General features: G+C 38.4%; 1 protein-coding gene across 1 annotated transcript; it reads left to right on the top strand.

Annotated features, from left to right (window-relative positions):
- The first annotated feature begins 371 nt into the window (after nt 1-371).
- LOC113271024 (olfactory receptor 13H1) lies at nt 372-1,298 on the top strand. Its single transcript, XM_026520679.2, has one exon. The coding sequence runs from the start codon at nt 372-374 to the stop codon at nt 1,296-1,298; it is 927 nt and encodes a 308-aa protein (XP_026376464.1).
- The last annotated feature ends 12,969 nt before the right edge of the window (nt 1,299-14,267 follow it).

Below are 14,267 nucleotides of genomic sequence, written 5' to 3'. Positions count from 1 at the left end.
TTGGAAAATGGTGAACAAGTAAGAGAAGCAGGAAGATGGCTTCCCTTTCTTCTCTTCTTACTTGAAAAAAAATAACCTAAGAAGTTTATCTAGTGGAAGACGGATGGAGAATTTCTCATATAACCATTTTCAAAAGGATGGGGAATTTCCTATTTTCCATGGGAAGGAGGAAATTTCAAGCTTTGCCTCTGTTCTCATTATAGATATCCCATTTGTATTCCTTATCTTTTGAAAAAGACAGAGAATGATCCTGTATACCCTAATGATTCCCACCTTTCTCACACCAGCCCTCCCTCTGTATTCTCATTCTTACAGGTAAAAGGAAGCAACTGCATTGGCACCCATCCAATGAATAGTGGCAAATAGGAAGAATGGCCATAGATAATGCTACAGTAGTGTTTGAGTTTCTCCTTATTGGAATCTCTAACTATCCTGAGTGGAGAGTCACATTTTTCACATTGGTGCTGATAACTTACCTGAGCACGTTGTTGGGGAATGGACTTATCATCTTCCTTATCTACTTTGACCCCCACCTCCACACTCCAATGTACTTCTTCCTTACTAACCTGTCTTTCTTAGACCTTTGCTATGGAACAGCTTCCATGCCCCAGGCCTTGGTGCATTGTTTCTCTACCCATCCCTACCTCTCCTACCCACGATGTTTGACCCAAATGAGTGTCTCCTTGGTCTTGGCCACAGCAGAGTGCCTCTTACTGGCTGTCATGGCCTATGACCGTATGGTTGCTATCAGCAATCCCCTGCGCTATTCTGTGATCATAAATGGCCAAGTGTGTGTCTGGCTGGCTGCTACCTCGTGGGGGGTATCACTTGTACTCACTGCCATGCTCGTCTTATCCCTGCAGCTTCATTTCTGTGGAGCTAACATCATTAACCACTTTGTCTGTGAGATTCTTTCTCTCCTTAAGCTGGCCTGTTCTGATACCAGCCTCAATGAGCTTATGATCCTCACCACAGGTATCTTCACCCTGCTCCTACCCTTTGGATTTGTTCTTCTCTCCTATGCCCGAATTGCCACTACTGTCCTAAGGATTCGTTCAGCGCAGGGTAGGCTCAAGGCCTTTTCCACCTGTGGCTCTCATTTGACTGTGGTGACAATATTCTATGGGGCAACCATCTCCATGTATATGAAACCTCAGTCCAAGTCATCCCCTGATCAGAACAAGTTTATTTCAGTGTTTTATGGGGCCCTGACACCCATGCTGAACCCCCTAATATATAGCCTGAGGAACAAGGATGTTAGAGGGGCAATGAGGAAAGTTATGGCAAAAAGGACATGAGCCTTCTTTGTTTCTAAACTTCTGAAGTAAGTTTAGAGACATCAGCTACAACCTCACTGATGGTAAAAAATTGTTTAAAGGGTCTGACTTTACCCTTGGTAGAGCAGGTGGTTATCAGTTGAGAAGCTTCAGGAAGTTCTCCCACCCCAAAATATTACCCCTACTAAGATGTGAATTTCCATTAGAGGCATTATTTTTACTCTGTCTTTACATATAACATGTTAGTGATCACCCATTAGCTCACTTAACTTTAGATAAATCAGCTTATCAGAATCATTTCCCCACTAAGAGAAGAGACCTAAGCAGTAAGAGAAATCTCCTATGACTGTTAGCAGGAGGCAAGGCATAACTGAATTGGAAAAATAGGACAATGGATGGTGTAATAAAAGACCAGAAAACAAACTTCAGAAACTTTATAACTTTTCTGGAAGCAAGCCCTGTTGTGAAGGCACAATTGGCTTGCTCTACTTAACCTCAGAATCGTGAGAAAATTGCATCATAGCCATTTCCTACATTTGTGTGAAGTGGTTTTCCCCTTTTCTTGCTCTTTTCCTAACTTCTTTCAAGTCTGTTATTTTATTTCATATTCCTAATGTAATTCTATGAAATTGGTAAGAAAGATACCATAATCCCCCATGTTAACAATGAGAAAACAGAAGCCCAGAGAAGGAGTTAAAACTTCTATAAGGTCATACATAATTAGTAGTGGAATCAAAATTAAAATTTAGATCACATATATACCACCTCTGAGCTTTGTCAATATTGTCTAGAAAATTATTTGGAATTATAGAATTATAAATGCAACTAACATTTATTGAGCACTTACTATATACCAGACACTGAACTAAGCTCTCTACATCCATTGTCACATATAATTATCACAACAATGCAATGAAATAGTGCTATTATCAACCCGTATTAGAGTTAAGGAAACCAAGATTTTAGAGGTTAAGTGATTTGCCCATGGCCACAGAGGCAGCAAAGAGCAGAGCCAATATTTAAATCTAGGTCTGGCTGATTTCAGATCCTATTCACTATACCCACACTAGAGACCTTGAAGATTATTTAATGCCGTGATTTTAATCAACGTTATGGTGGTATAATTTATGTTACAGTGTGTAATTTTATGAATTTTGAGAGATGCCCACTGAATCAGCACACAATTCCATTGTCTCCAAAAGTTTCCGTGTGCCCTTTCATAGGTTACCCCTACCCCTACCCCAAACCCTGGCAACCACGGATCTGATTTCTTTCACTATATGTTAGTTTTGATTTTCTAGAATTGACTGTTACTGGAATCATGTGTATGTACTCTTTTGTATATGGTTTTTCTTACTGAGTGTGCTTTTGAAATCATTCACATTGTTGCTTATATCAGTAGTTTGTTCCTTTTTATTGCTAAACAATATTTCATTGCACAAATTTACCACATTTAAAAAATCCATGTAATGCAGTGGCTTTTTAAATTTTATGTTTTTTTAAGATTTTTTATTTACTTATTTTTGAGAAAGAGAGGGAGAGAGAGAGAGCAAGCACAAGCAGGGGTGGGAGGGGCAGAGGAAGAAGCAGACTCCCCACTGCGCAGGGAGCCCAATGCTGGACTCAACCCAGGACCCTAGGATCATGACCTAGGCCAAAGGCAGATGCTTAACCAATTGAGCCACCCAGACACCCTGGCTTTTAAACTTTAGTTCCCACAGTCCCATGGGTTCAGTTGTGAGCCTGGAATCTGGCAATGGAAGTGAAGTTTTCTGTGTACAATTTCATTTGAAAATGGAGTTCTAAAAATAAAAGAAAAAGCTTTAGCAAACGACAATCTACTGATCTCTCAGTTTTAGATGAGTTCAGAGGCTCAGTGAACAGTATTTAAATTTCCCAGGATCGTGAAACTTTCCAGAAGCAGATTTAGGCCTAAAGACCCAGATACCCCATTTCCTGGTCTCACTTTACTTTGGACAGTTCCACCAAACATGAAAAAGTCATCTCCCAATTGGCCTCCCGATAGAGAACCAGAGACAGATCAGTAGGAGAAGAATACAATGCACAGCACACCTAGATGTGAAGCAAGGCACCATGGAGCAAACAAATGTTCAGTGCATCCCTCAGACCCTGACTGCTGGGAGTTGATGTGACACTGTGTGGTGCTACAAAGAGAGTACCAGACATACACAGGACCTGTCTCACACTTGTACTCACTAAATAAAGAGGAAAACAGAATGAATAAACCACTTACCAAAATAGCCTAATATTCAAATAAGTGAAACATTTATTCAAATTCCATCCATTACACATTTTTAAAAATTTTACAGTATGCTTAGCCACTGAAACCCATGTTTTAATATCAAGAAAAAAAATATTTAGGGGCGCCTGGGTGGCTCAGTCGTTAAGCATCTGCCTTCAGCTCAGTGCATGATCCCAGTGTTCTGGGATCAAGCCCCACATCGGGCTCCTCTGCTGGAAGCCTGCTTCTTCCTCTTCCACTCCCCCTGCTTGTGTTCCCTCTCTCGCTGACTGTCTCTCTCTCTGTGTCAAATAAATAAATATAATCTTTAGAAAAAAAAGAAAAGAAAAAATATTTAGGAAAAAGCCAAGTGACCCCCAATTTTTAATTTATTCATTCAACAAATATTAACTTTCTACTTTCAGCCAAACATTGCTAGGTGCTAGGGCAAGTTTCATACTTTATGCAAAATGTTTCTTACTATTGAAATAAACATTTCAAATTAACATTGTGAAATAGTTAAATTGGTGAAATTAATAAAAATTTTAGAGAAAAAAATAAAGCTTTCAGGTAGAGAGAAATTCATAAATTAGGAGGTATGAAAAATAGGCTACAAATAATATTTTCCACTGGGGATTTAAGAAAAAGATACCATGTCCCATGAAATTCATAAATTAGGAGGCATGTTAAGAGGTATGTTTTATGAATAAACAAACAAAAAGAGGAATCAGACCTATAAATATAAAGATAAATAAATAAATAAATAAATAAATAAATGCGATGATTTCCAGAGGGAAGGGGGGTGGGAACATGGGCAAAACGTGTGAAGGGGAGTAGAAGATACAGGCTCCCAGTTAAGGAATGAATAAATTATGGGAATAAAAGGCACAGCATAGGGAATGTAGTCAATGATATAATAGTGATACATGGTGACAGATGGTGCCTACACTTGTGGTAAGTATAGCATAATGTATAGTGATGTTGAATTACTATGCTGTACACCTGAAATTAATGTAACATTGTGTGTCGACTGTACTCAAATTTTAAAACTTTTTAAAAATACAAAATAGAATGGACACTTTCCCACTAAAAAAAAAAGTATTCATTTTAATGACCCTGACTTTGAGGGGAGAAATACTCTATCACAGGTTGTTTTACAGCTCAAAACGAGAATCATATTTTCACTAATGGTTCCCCTACAACAAAATGATAGCTCTGTCACTAGGGGCTTTGTCTCTTTATTGACTTGCTGGTGGGGCACAGCCTACAGACAGAGGGGCATAGTGGAATTTGAAGATGGGGGCTGTGAAATTGATTCTGCTACTAACTAGCTGTGTGACTTTAGTTATACCAATTTCTGGCCCTCAAATTTGCTTATCAGTATAATAGGAAGGTTGTGTTTTGTTACCCAAAGACCTTTACACTTCTAACATTCTACATCTAGGTGTTATTTTGTATAGATTTTTTTTTCTTGTCTTAAAAAATGGAATCATATTATCAATTTACTCTGCAACTTGCTTTTTCCACTTGGCAATATATCATGGACATTCCTCCAGATCAATATATATATAGATCTATCTGCTTGACTTTAAATGTTAGCTTTGACTGAAGAAGGAGGCACATATAGCAGCTAGTTAACAGGAGTATGGCCCTTCCAGCACTAACATTCTGTTTCTGGGTATCTAAACCCCAAAGGCTATCTAATTCAACATTGATATTAATTCACTTTAAATATAAAATGAACTCTATGAGGATGTTGTGAAATGAAATCAATTCTGGATTGTTAAAAACTCCTAAGGTTGAATATCACTTCTCACTTGATCAATCACAGGCACTGTGATAAACATTCCACTGTGCATCCCACATCCCAAGCAGCTGGGTAGTGAAGATTACCTTGTTTCAGCCTGGAAAACAAATAAAGATAGGTTTGAAACTAAGGTAATTCTGCCAGAAATTGAGGAGAAAGTTTACAAACTGAAAAACCGACTCTAAATAATACTTTCCAATGGGGATTTAAGAAAAAGATACCATGTCCCATTCATAGGATTTGGGATTTCAGTTGAGGAAAGACAGTAGAGTATAACTATTTAGAGCACAGGCCCTGGAGCCAAACTTTTTGGATTCAGGTCTACATTCTGCCACTTCTTCGTTCAAGTCACTTTCTGAGCTTCAATCCCTTTACCTAAGTGGGCTAATAGTAGGACCTACCTGTAGTGTTCAGCATTTGATCATGTAGGCAGAAACCACTCCAGTTATTTCAGGCAGGGATGGATTTAATAAAGACAGTTAAAGACATACATGCCTTTAGAAGGGCAGTGAGAGGGAATGTTGGTAAGGGAACGTTGCCAAGAACCTCAAACAGCTGCAGGAATTGCAAAAATCTTAGGAAGTTTTAGCAGCATGAGGAAACTGCTACTAATGACCACACCAAAGTTAATGTTTCACAGAAGAATGCTCAGAAGCCACCTAAAATCTTTGTTCAACACCTAAACATGATGTCAGGAGGACCAATGGTGGTATCTACTTCTCTTATGCTTGCCAAGCTTCCTGTGAGTACTTTTTATGGGTGAAATCCAAAACTGAATGTTACTGTCAAGGGAGCATGGGAAATGTATTTCCTAAGTTTTATAATACAGGTGAGAGCTGAAAAAGATGGGGATAGTTTTGGGGGCACCTGGGAGCTCAGTTGGCTAAGCATTTGCCATCGGCTCAGGTTATGATCTTGGGGTCCTGGGATCAAGCCCCGAGTTGGGCTCCTTACTGCTGCCCAGCAGGGAGTCTGTTTCTCCCTCTCCCTCTGCACCCTTCCCCACTTGTGCCCTGTTCCTCTGTCTCTCTCTCTCTCTCTCAAATAAATGAAATCTTTATAAAAAAGATGTGTGGTGACCGGGTGATGAGTACTAAGGAGGGCATGTATTGGGATGAGCACTGGGTGTTACATGCAACTAATGAATCATTGAACACTGCAACAAAAATTTATGATGTACTATATGTTGGCTAACTGAACATAATAAAAAAAAGATGGGGGTGGTTTTGAATATGACTTCATAGCTTGGTTATGAGAATTGTATGAATCTGGGGCACCTGGGTGACTTGGCTGAGTGTCTGGCTCTTGATTTCAGCTCAGGTCATGATCTCAGGGTCGTGGAATTGAGACCCAAGTTGGGCTTGTGCTCACTGGGGAGTCTGCTTGAGATTCTCCCCCTCTCCCTTTGCCCCTCCCCCTAAAATAAATAAATAAATAAATCTTTTTAAAAAAGAATTGTATGACTCAATTCACATAAAGCACTTAGAAAATTGCCTGGTCTATACTATAGTTAAAGAACAATAAATATTAGCTGTCATTATGATGTCTGGATCACATGAGCCTCAGATGCCGGGAATTAGAGTGCCTACTTGCTTTTTCAATAGTGCATTCCAAGACTACTCCTTCACCCATGCATGCTAGCATCCATCCATACATCATTAATTCAATACAAATTTATGGATCACCTACTATACAGCAGGTACTGTGCTATTGCCACGGATACAGCCATGGGGAAAGCATATTTGTTCCCTCCCCTCAAACAATTCACTCTCTAGGTAGAGAGAAAGACATGTACATAACCAAAATTACTGTGTGAATTTATATCTTCTTTGTTCTTAAGTTTATAAAGCACTTTATAAACCCACTTTATAATTTATTTTTGAATGCATATTACTTCATATCATCTTCTAAGGTTTTTTTTAATTAATTTATTTATTTTAGAGAGAGTGAGAGAGAGCAGAGGGAGAGGGGACAGAATCTCAAGCAGACTCCCCACTGAGCACAGAGCCCCTCGTGGGGCTCAATCTCACCACCTGTGAGATCATGACCCATGAGAACATGATATGAGCCGAAACCAAAAGCCAGATGCTTAGCCAACTGAGCCATCCAGGCAACCCTCAAATCATCTTCTAAATTTAATGAGACAAGTAAATAAGTTTTACAATTAATATTATGAGACTGACATCTACATATGAAAAGATTTAGAGTGTGATGTTATCAAGGTCAACAGTTAGTGACAAGACTAGGACTAGAATTCTAGATTTATTGTGGTTATTATTTCACAGTATATACAATATTGGACAATAATGTTGTCACCTGAAACTAATATAACATTATATGTCAATTATACCTCAATAAAAAATGTAATTTAACTTAATTTTTTGAAAAAGAATACAATTCTTCTTTTTTTAATTTATTTGTTTTTATTTATTTTTTTTAAATGATTTTTTATTATATTATGTTAGTCACCATACAGTACATCCCCGGTTTCCAATGTAAGGCTCGATGATTCATTAGTTGTGTATAACACCCAGTGCACCATGCAATACGTGCCCTCCTTACTACCCATCACCAGCCAATCCCATTCCCCCAGCCCCCTCCCCTCTGAAGCCCTCAGTTTGTTTCCCAGAGTCCATAGTCTCTCATGTTTCATTCCCCCTTCTGATTACCCCCCCTTTCTTTATCCCTCTCTTCCCCTACCGATCTTCCTACTTTTTATGTTCCACAGATGAGAGAAACCATATGATAATTGTCTTTCTCTGCTTGACTTATTTCACTTAGCATTATCTCCTCCAGTGCACCCATCAGAAAGAACATCTAGGTGTCAGAAGAATTGTATTCTGAAAAAACAATCATAGGACTGACCTCATAGGGTTGTTAAGAGGATTAAATCAGTTGATTTCTATAAAATGCTGAGAACTATGGTTGGGACATAGTAAGTCCTCAATAAACATTACATAGTTTTTATTATTGTTATCATAGAGTTACTAGTAACATTATCGAATTCTCAACTGACTCAGAAGTAGTTATTGCTCATGTCACTGGGTGCCTTCTCTCTCTCCTCTTTTCTTTTTCCCACCAGGAATACACATAGTAATTGTTTCTGGTTAAATGTGCACAGCAGGTCAAGCACTTTTTCAGTACAACATCATGATGGAGTCAGAAAAAACGCGTGATTAGGCGTCAGGAAGTCTGGATTCTAGTCTGGGTTCTGCCATTCATGAGCTATGAAACTCTGGGTGAATCACTTAACCTCTCTGGACTGCATGTGTCAAACAGGGGGAAAATATGTTCCTTAACCTACCACAGAATGGTTGAAAGAGCAAATGAGATCATAGATGTTAGATGTTACAAAGTTAAAAGCATATTACAAATGCTATATGATGGGATTTTCATTATCCTCGGCATTAGCCTTTACATCTTCTTCTCGCTTACCCTTGACAACCACTCACTCAATGAATTTCATTGATTTTTCCTCTGAAATGTCTTTCAAATCCATCCCCTTTTCTTTGTCCTCAATGCTTATGTCTTAGTTCATGGACTCATCAACCCTTACCAGAATGACCGTAACAAGCTCCATTTTTTTCTCTAACCCAATCTTGTCTCTCTCTAAACTAGCTATCCAATCAATGTCGCCAGAGTGACTTTTCTAAAGGGAAAAAATCTCTTCATGTTAATCCCCTCTTTATAATCCCAGTCCAAGATTAGGAACTTCCAATAGGCTCCCTATTGCCTATAGAATATACAACATTATTTGGGGCCCCTGCTACCTCTCTATCCTCATTTTCTATTTCATCTCCATAGACCCCATACTCTAGGGAAAAAATAATTTCTTTCTCTAAACTTGTTATGCATCTATGTTACTATACATGCTGTTCTTCCTGCCTTCAGTGCCTGGCAAAATCTCGGTCAGCCTCCAAGGGCCAGATCTAGAGTCATTGCCTCAGTGAAGCCCTCCCCAGGGCTTATCCTATTCTGCTTAACCCTGGATGGTGACTTAATTCCATTTTTTTCACTTAATAACATTTTGCTCAACCCCAAATTTAACATCTTTCATACTTTATAATTAGTTGCCTTGGAGTGTTTATTCCCAATTAGATCATAAGCTTATAGAGAGCAGGAAGTTTGTTTTATTCACCTCTGTCTCCCTAGCATAGTTTCTGGCACACAGTATCTGTACAATAAGAATTGGTTAAATGAATTAGTGCTAAACAAATACTTCTTAAACCATTTGTGGTAAAGAACAACTGTCTTTTAAATTTCCCAGTTGTTACAGACTGATACTTTATAAAATATGATAAAAATGTCACAGCAATGTCAAATCACTTTAAAAGTTACTAAATGTTTACTCTCAATTCTGTCCTTATCTCCTTGCAAACATTTTGAGTGGCACTCAGCTGGACTATTGGCAAAGATGCTTCATTCCTAGCTCCTAGAATCTTAATGCCTAAGTTGAAAAATTTAACAAGGATACATGTAAAAATAATAAACAAGTCATCATATATTCAGAGCACAACTAAGCAAGAAATCAATACAATAAGGCTATTGTAATTAGGTACATGCACAGACAAAGTAAATCAATGGAGCAGTGAATGAGAGGATGCAATATTATATTTGTTTCCATAGCAATTCAAAACTAATGTAGGAAATTTTAAGGAAAAAGCAGGATTTACAGAAACTTCAAAACAAAGATGGCTGGGATGGGCTAGGAGACATCAGGAAAACATAAAGAAGAAGAGAACACCTCCAGTAAATGCTGTTTACAGAATTTCATTTACCTGAGTCTAATTGAAAGCTTTTATAGAGTCCCAATAGATTTTGGTCACTCCTCCTTCCCCATTCATTCATTGCCTTCTTATGTCGCTGTGCTGAGAACCCTCCCAAGAAATACAGGACTTTGTGTAATCACCCTAGAGGTGGATCAACTCTTTGGTAACTTGATAGCAGAAGTGGAGTGGATGGTGTTAGTCAAAAGTTATACAGGGGGCGCCTGGGTGGTGCAGTGGTTAAGCGTCTGCCTTCGGCTCAGGGCATGATCCCTGAGTTATGGGATCGAGCCCCACATCAAGCTCCTCTGCTATGAGCCTGCTTCTTCCTCTCCCACTCCCTCTGCTTGTGTTCCCTCTCTCGCTGGCTGTCTCTATCCCTGTCAAATAAATAAGTAAAATCTTAAAAAAAAGTTATACAGTCCCACTAATGAATTATTGGAATTAGTAGACAAAAGATACTTGTATTCTAATAACTTAGAAATAACACTCCCAAATGAATATACAGCTTCAATTCAGCATTGAGATTTAATTGCCTTTTTGGGACTTGGTCCCTAAAGTCTCTTCAGTGAAATCACTTCTTTGGAACCATAATGAATAAACTCAGAAGGAACCAGCAGATAACGTTTAATATTCTTCCCTGGATTCTAAAATGTTGAGCAGAATCAAGACACAATCCATTGTAAGAACAAGTAAAGAACATATACCCTGGCAAGAAAGAAAGAAGCTCTATTTGTCTCTTGAAACAAACCAACATATACTTGTGGAATGGTCAGTCTTGATATGGATCTCAAGATACACCTGTAAGTCACTCCCCTCGAAAGACTCCAATACTTACTTCAGTGAGCCAATAATCGTGCAACACATAAGGGGCTATATCAACACAACTCTTAGAGACCTTAGTGGTTTTGTTTTTGTTTCCATGGCCTTTTCCCCCCCTGCTATTCAGGTGAGTAAAATCAATTTGATTTCAAAAATATTGTTAAGTTTCTCCCATGTGTCAGAAACTAAGTCAACTACTGGAGTTAAAGGAATAAAATGCAAATTCTGTCTCCAGAGGGCTCACACCATAATCTGACCATATTTCCTTATTTCTCTCACTTCATTCACTGAATTATTTTCCACACTTCAACAACCAATGTGGCCACATTGCCATGGGTGCTACTTCCCAAGTGAGGCCTTGTTTAAAAATAATAATAGCTAGTACATATATAGCAGAAAAACACTTTGAAATAGATACTATAATTGTCCCACCCTTACAATTGAGGAAACTAAGGTGTAAACAAGTTAAGCAAATTGCCAATGTTACACAGTGAATCAGTGATGGATCCAGGATTCAAACTTGGATCCAGAACTCATGCTGTTAACCACCATTCTACACTGCCTGGTATGAATAATAGAAATTCCTCTCTGTAAGTACTACCCATTCCATTAAGTATATTTTGAGCTTCTGGGAGCTTTCTGAAAAGCCCAGAAAAAAAGGAAGGTGCTCCAAGCATCCCTTAATTTTAGTATTAAAAATAGAATGAGTCTTCCTGAGAAGCATGCTCTTGCATGGGAGGTGAAACCAAGACAGACTTCTTTGGGAAATCCATGCGAAGGAAGGCCTTGAAGTGTGCCCCAAATATTTCTGAAAGATCAAAAACCAGTGAATATATGTGTGAGTATCTCCACATATGTCTAGAGAATTTAGGAAGATTCTGGCTTACACAGAGTTAAAATACTGAATTACTGATTAAAAAAACATATGCTGAGTCTGGTGAGATTTACTCAAATCATGTAAGCACAAAAATGTGTTCTTTGTTTTCCAGCTGTTTGTACTGGCATTTGTTCTGAGATTGTTAGGACTATAAAATGGTGAGGATTGTAAATCAAAATAAGGCATCATGATTAAACATACTGTCATTCTAGTGTGAAGATTTAGTGCCCTTTGAAAAAGTTGGGGCCCTGAAAATCCCATTCTTGTAATGCTATTAGAAAATTATGGTTGTGGTGTCACCATTGCATAAAGACAAGATCACCTGACTTCAGCCTCAGCCTCATAACTCTACTCCAAGAAGACTTTTCCTTTTCAGATCCATTCTGTTTTCTGATCCCAATTCTGGGAGAATATAAAACACAAAGAAGCCTTCTAATTCTCATTAGAGGTAGTCAAGGGCCTCCTAGGATCGCTGCCGGTAATAAATGGACAGCTGTAGTTAGACACTTAGCAGCAGTTAAATATTTTTTCAGTTTGTCTGCCCTTGGTTCTGATTTCTATTCAGAGCCCCCTCATCCTGTACTAGGTTCTACTGAGGATCCTATTACAAAGTGTTACTCTATTTCCTGAATTACTTGTCCATAAAGGTCTTGTACCTTCTGAGATCTGGAGTCTATCTTAGAAAAAGGATCTGAAGAGATTATCTACATCATGAGCCTGAATAGCCCTTCTTGCTGACCAGCTCCTAAGACAAACCTTCCTATCCACAGCCTGCACTCACCGAGGCTTGACACCTGCCTCATGAGTCTGAAACTAGATCCTCCCACAAATGCCCCAAATTCCGATTTGTGGCTAGAACGTGATGGGATTCTTACAGGCAATCCAAAAAGGATCTTGACCTTAATAGAGAGCTGGTTTGTGATAGCATTCACATTTGATGGAATTAGATCAAACAAAGTAAATAAATATTTGGATGGAGAAAAAAGTGTGAAAATACTTTTATTTTCAGATTCCAGTATAATACCCATTTTCTGTCTTTACTATAACAACTTCCATCCATGCAAAGAGCAAATTGTAGGGCTAAAAAAATACAAGACATTAAAGTTCATTTCTGAACAACAGGCCATTAGTAACACTGAATACTGTGAGATACTGTTTCTCATCATGGGCTTTTTACCGTCAAACATTTATTTCCTTCAGCCAATTCAATGTAGTCATGACATTGAAGACAGAAGAGCCAAATAACTGGTCTTGATTCATTCAACAAACCCATATTGAACCCACATATTGTGGGTTTATGCCAGGCACAACATGAGGTGGTAAAAATAAGGCAGTGCACGGGACAGTCAGGCCCTCTTCCCTCTGAAAGTTGAAAATCTAGTAAGGGAGCAGAAATCGAATAATTATGCAAATATATAAATACAAACTGTAGTAAGAGACACACAGGAGAAGTTTAGAGTGCTATGAACAATTGCAACAAAAAAGATCTGATTTCATTTTTGTGCAGTTAAGTATGGCTTTTCTAATGAAATTTCTTTTAAGCTGAGATACTAAGGATGACTAGAAGTTCACCAAAGAGGGTAGGAGGAATATTTCCAGCAGAGAGAACACAATGTGCAAAAGCTCTGAGGTCAGAATGAGCTTAGAGTGCTTCATAAAGACAGTATGGTTGGAACATGGTGAGCACAAGAAGAGACAGTGCGAGATAAGGTTGAGGTCAGATCATTTAGAGTCTTGTAGGTCATGGTAAACAGGTTAGATTTTATTCCAAGGCGAATTAGAAGCCCTAGAGTGGTTTTAAGCATGGGAAAGATATGGTGATAATTATGTATGTTTGTTAAAGGTTTCTCTGGCTGTTGTGTGGAGAATAGACTAGAGAGAGGCAAGAATAGAAGTAGGGAGGCCAGTTAGTGGATGGTGGCTCTGACTAGATAAATGTTGGGCTTGGATATGGAGATTTATAGGTAGATTTAAAATATATTCAGAAGGAGGAGCCAATAGGACTCAGTGATTGATTGGATGTGCAGGGTGAGGAAGAAATGAAAGTGAACTGGCCACAATTTTATATCATGTAGATGAACCAGCTAAAAACAAATTTCAGGCTAATATCTGTAGCAGGGAGAAAACAATTAGCAATTTTATGATTCAAGTCTAATTATATTTGAGCAGTAAATTGGCATGGTTTCTTTAAGGGAAGGTTCAAAGCATGTTTTAGGTGGAGTCCAACCCCCCTCATTCTATAGATGAGGGAATTAAGACTTACAACGGACTGCACTACTTTGCAGATTAATTCTGTGATGTGTATGACTGTTTTATCTCCCAAATTAGAACACAAACTTCTAAACAGTATCATTTCTTTTGTAGACATCTTTTCCTAATATCACCTGACATAGGTCTGAGGACACAGCAGACCCTCAATAAATGTTTCTCAGATTAAAATAAGTTGAATTTCTTCTTTCTCAGCAGATTGAAGAAA

Source organism: Ursus arctos, chromosome X (assembly GCF_023065955.2).
Source record: "Ursus arctos isolate Adak ecotype North America chromosome X, UrsArc2.0, whole genome shotgun sequence".
In the NCBI taxonomy this organism is placed as follows: domain Eukaryota; kingdom Metazoa; phylum Chordata; class Mammalia; order Carnivora; family Ursidae; genus Ursus; species Ursus arctos.
Note: the sequence above shows the minus strand (reverse complement) of the source record. Positions and strands in the feature narration are given on the sequence as shown.

Coding starts and splice junctions, on each gene's coding strand:
- LOC113271024 (XM_026520679.2), top strand. CDS start 372: ATGGCCATAGATAATGCTACAGTAGTGTTTGAGTTTCTCCTTATTGGA.